The 5,323-nt window shown below is 35.5% G+C and overlaps 1 protein-coding gene across 1 annotated transcript; it reads right to left on the reverse strand.

The window, feature by feature from the left end:
* Nucleotides 1-20: 20 nt before the first annotated feature.
* On the reverse strand, nt 21-4,285 carry LOC136809707 (uncharacterized). The gene is made up of 2 exons (XM_067066243.1): nt 4,083-4,285; nt 21-530 (listed from the first exon to the last, which is right to left on the reverse strand). The coding sequence occupies exons 1-2, from the start codon at nt 4,136-4,138 to the stop codon at nt 215-217; spliced, it is 372 nt and encodes a 123-aa protein (XP_066922344.1). The 5' UTR covers nt 4,139-4,285; the 3' UTR covers nt 21-214.
* Nucleotides 4,286-5,323: the final 1,038 nt, after the last annotated feature.

The following is a 5,323-nucleotide window of genomic DNA, read 5'->3' on the forward strand; positions in this document are numbered from 1 at the left end:
GATTGAAACAATTAAATATATTACGGTTTTTGAGACTGTACTCAATTTGATAAAAAAGCAAAGGGGGTACAGTTCTTAGATTGTGACGTCCCCTGGATTACAATTTGCTTACTAATCGCCCTAAAATAAATAGTCATATTATAAAACTTGAATGTAAATTTGCTCAATTAATTTTTAAATTTGTCCTTTTCCATCAAATAAAACTGTCAGTGTCTTATCCAAACAAATTGATAGATGTCTTTCCACCTGGAGGGGCCAAAACTCGACTACTAGCACGTCCTCCGTCCGGGGCGGTTGGGTTTTCAGGTGGAGCAGTGATTGAGGATTTAGTGGGTGCTGCTTGAGTACTAGGTTGGGCGGCAGGTGCTGGTGTGGGCTTAGCTGGTGCAGCTTTTTGTTCTGGTGGGTCACCTCCGAAAATACTGCTTTGATTTCGTTGTGCTTGACCAGCACTGACTCGATGGGCGGGGGCGGCTTCAGCTCCTCCAAAAATATTGATTTGAGATGCGCCACCAGGTGGAGCCATCACTCTGAAAGTAAAAAAAAGTGGGCATTAAATTTTCGCCTAAGTTTATGAGACGAAATACAGAAAATTGTTGACTTTCTTGGTACAAAAGTTTTTTCATTTTTTTTAGGAAAGGCAATTATCGATTTTGAAACATAAGGGTGCAAGGTCTCTATTTACTCCTGGGGAAAGCTTCTTTTATGTAAATTGATGTTTACCAAAGTACTTTTCTTCTCATCAGATGGAGAGAGGCGGGAAATCGTTTTCATTTTCAGAAGATACGATCTTAAATCCTAGCTGGTTGACATAAAAGATTAATATTCTGTTTTCCCATCCGCTGTAAATTATAAACCAAATAACATTTTCAAACCGAATTAGAACTTAAAGCTGTGAAATCATTTTTTAGAGAAAACGGGGAAACTATCTGAAAATTTCCCCACCCTAAAGACTGTTAAGTGACACTGACTTGATGTAATTTCTAAAATGTCTTACAAAAATTAAGTAAAGAAATATTTTAATCTGACTTTCTGTCTTAGAAATCTTTCTCATAATGTCAAAAAAATTGTTTTAACTTTGAAGTGCTATACATTATAACTATTATAAGATATAGGATATCATTCATGCACAAGGAGAAATATCTATAAAATCCAAAAATGTAAATTGTCAAAAAATGAAAAAAGTACCACTTTAGATATTGACCTATTCTTAGGCTCCAAATAAACGCCCCAAACCCACTTGTTAATTTTTCGAAAATTTTCCAACTGATTAGTTTGTAGAGGGGTATGAACCCCCCTAGGTTTATTTCATCCCCCTATATACCCATTCCTCCTTCTGTAATAAAACCTTACCCCCTATTTTTTGCAGAAAATCTAAACTCGCTCTAGGCTCTATACCCTACCAAAGTGATCAAAGAGTACAAAATGTATACAGTCACACAAGAGTCAACAATTTCGCAAATATAAAAATATGACTAGCGCTTTTAATAACATGATACACTTTTGTGTTTTGATGGTATATATTCTAACTTTAAAACATACTGTGATCATTGTATATTCCAACCCCCATTCTTATTTGACCCCCCTAGTTTTTTAGGAAAATCTTAGTACCCCCTACAAACTTCAGAAAAAATGACGACTTTCTGAAGAATAGTTCTGGAAAAAAATGGCGAAGGGAATGAAAATGGTTATTTCAAAACCAAAGAAATCTAATACGAGAAAGTTAATGAGTTTTTATCATCCTGAACAATGCATATGACCTAGCCAACATCTTAGCAACGGGGTGCTTGTCCATAGTTACAAGGGTTTGTGCAAAAAACTAAACATAGAAAATTTTCCAAATCCCCACTTCAATTAAAGCAATAAAAATGAAACTTTTCCATGTTTCACTTTTTTGCACCAATTGTTCAAAATGAAAATATTTGAGATTTTTAGTTCTTCTTTCATTCAATGATTTTTTACGGGACTTTGTTGACAATCTACCTCTTGCATTTATAAATTTCTGCTTTCTTCAGAGAATTGGGTGATTTGCGCAAAACTGTTCCGGAATGAAAAATGACACGGTTTTCCAAATATATTGAGCTGACTGTGAGATAATTAAACTTTTTGGCCCAAAAATAGTGTAATGGGGTTGTTTTGCTGGAACAAGCAAAAAAAATTCCAGGTGATTATGTCACATGGGAATTTTTTTGGATTTTGCTCAAAATTTGTACCTGTCCCATATTTACCCTGAGGGTGTCCCGTAATTACCCCAAAATGCGGGGTAATTATGGGACACCTTTAAAATAAATTTTAGGAACATCTACTAAATTTCAAGGAAAAGTAATAAATCTTGTGTGAAGGTCATACTTTGATAAACAAAATATCAAAAAATCAGATCTATCGGATAAACACTTTCAGAGTAATGCCCAAATAAGTCAAAATCGTCCTGTAATTACCCCAGATGACTATATTGATGTTTGTAAAGTGCACTTTATAGTTTTGATTCCCATTGAAGAATCATATTCTGGTTTTCATGTTATTAGTTGCTGTTTTAGAGCTTTAGAGCTAGCCTGTATGGGGGAGTAAATGTAAAGTGATTTTCCACTATTCAAGTGCAATGGTCGGTGTATACCACAAGTACCCCCATAGTCTATAGACTCTGATAGACCTATTTTAGGATAAAACAGTTGAGTTTTTCTGAAAGTTAAAAGGTTAATGAAGATTTTCCAAAAGTTATTTGGTTCTGATTTAAAATTTTCTTAAAAAAAAAATAGAATGGCAAAATTTCCTGATTTTGGAAAAAAATCTTCGCTAAAATCAGATTTTGCGAGAAAATTCCCCCCAATTTTCCGATTTTCTGATTTGGAAAAATTGGATTATCGGGGAAAATTTTTCCGACTTGGAGCAACTCTGGAGCTTGGAGGCGAAGTTGACAGCTATGAAAAGACCACTTTTTTGTTGTTGCAGGTTTCAATATAAACTTCTCATAGGGATTATTTACGTCAAAATGTGCTGTGTCAACTTTGTCAGCATTGTATTGATATCAATATAAAGGCAAAGATAAAAGGGGTAAGACTAGCCTAGTTTCTAATCCTGATATACCGTCAACTGCTCTAACTTGGGACGATTGGTCGAAACATGGGACTGTTGCATATCTGGTCTGTATTTTCACTTACTGTCAGTTACATCAAAATGCCTCGAAAATGTCCATATGAAAATTGTGTAATCAGAGAACGTATGTCTCGCTCATTATAAAAAGGCCGAGAAAAACTTTCAATAATTGGATTGTAACATCGAGTCAAGTCTCTTTTGTTAAGTCACCAGGGGGTAAATAAAACAGACCTTGATACATTTATCGTTCGTTTCAACTTGACGATTCGTTTAAAACTCAGCCTCACAAATATTTGGAGTAGGTAAAATATGTACAAAGAAATTCATACTTTTCCAACCCGGCGAATCTTTAGAAAAGAAGCGAACAATAAAACATAATTACCCTTTCCAAATAAACCTCTTCGGTGGTGAGCGTAGTCTACTCTGATGTAATTTTAAAGTTTATGTGATGGGAGTTTGACATAGTAATGTAATGTTGTTTGGGGAATTATGAAGTTCTCTGGAATTTCGATTGCATTTATTCAGGTTGATTTTTTATGACTTCTAATGGTACTTTTTCTAACAAGTTTGATTACTCTGTTCTCACACTTATTTATGCCTTTTTTTTTCGCGTCCTTTTCCGTGATTACTTTTATTTATATTTTTAAAGACAGGTAAGAAGGCATATTGATGTAACTGACTGTAAAATCGAAAGAGAAATCGTGTATTTTTTAATACGCCGTTCCTTAACTCAAATCAAATGATTTTGGAGGTTCGGTGAAATGGTGGCCGAATTACCGTCCCATGTTTTGTCAGATAGTCCCAAGTTAGAGCAGTTGATGGTAGGAGTTTAAGTCTTATCTATATTTTTCTTCAGAAGACCTATATACATTCATAAAAATAATAAGACCAGACCAGACACAGATTGCGAAGCTTCAAAAGTATTTATATTAATAAAAAAAAAAAAAATCCAGCTTTGATGAGTTAGCTTAATAAATGAAATTCCTTACTTAGTTGCTGGCCTCTTCATCTTGTTTATACCGTGTACATAATCCTCTCCACTCATTTTTTTATGGTATGATGTGTCAAAACCTGTAATTGTAATTGGAGACAATTAAAAATTCGTTATTTTGTGCCGCTCTTCTTGTCAGGTGATTTGTGTCCCCGGAACCGGCCACCAAAGCTGATAGTGTTTTCGTGTTTTCGAAATGAAAAATGAATCGAAGGACCTTCCAAAGTTTTGGCCAATCAGCTTCCACCAATTTCCCGCATATTGAAACAAATTGAGTTTGACCACGCCTTAACCGCATATTAGTGAGTATGACCACCGAAACAATTTTATAAACAAATATGGTACCCTTTTCTGCGGAGTAAAAAACTTTGGTTTTTTAAAAGTCTCACAAACGCAAGCATGGCTGCATGCATGTGTCACCCACACTGGCACTGCACTTGTGGCTGTTTTCGACCGACATTTGATTCCTTTTTTTCTATTTGACACTTGATGATAAAATCTTGATTGTTATACATTGTATCTTATGTAAGTTTGTTCGAATTGACTTGTTTTTGAATGAACATAAGCATAAGAGGGGGGGTGGCCAGACAGATCTAGAGACTAGAGCCTAGCAGAGTAGAGCAGTGTGCACAAACGCCAAACCTATTTTTCACTTTTTTCACTTACTTTTGGTTTTTACATAAATCTTATTTGACCATCTCGTAGACAAGCTTGAAGTCCTTCTTTCAGTTTGCTTTCAATTTATTTGAAAGCTTCTTTGTGGAATAATAAGTTGTAGACAGTTGTACTGTAGTTAAAGCAGCGAGTGCTATATTCAAACCCAGTCCGCGAATAAGGAACCAGTATGCGAAAGATCTTTTGAAAGAAAAAATTAGAGCTCCACTCGCAGGTACCGTCAACTTAGCCTGGATATCCAGACTGTAAACTATTTCACAGTCTAGTTTTTGATATTTTATGTTCTGGTTTACCGCCTGGTCTCCCTAGAGCGATTTGCATTCTCTTTAAGAGAATGCAGTCCGCTTGCTTGCGCTCACTTCGCTAAAGCCGTAAGGGCCAATCTACACAGCGCGGAGCGAGCAATTCTTAAGGAAAAATAGGATAGTCCTCCAGTTGCTAGTGAAGATAGGGCTTTCTGTTACATGAAAACATGAAAAAGAAGAAAACAGAGGCAAGTTCATTTTCCAAGAAAACATGGTTGACAGTCATGATAATGCATGCAAACTTTTTTATGGACTTTGG

Source organism: Clytia hemisphaerica, unplaced genomic scaffold, assembly GCF_902728285.1.
Source record: "Clytia hemisphaerica strain Z4C2 unplaced genomic scaffold, Clytia hemisphaerica genome assembly, whole genome shotgun sequence".
NCBI classification, from domain to species: Eukaryota; Metazoa; Cnidaria; class Hydrozoa; order Leptothecata; family Clytiidae; genus Clytia; species Clytia hemisphaerica.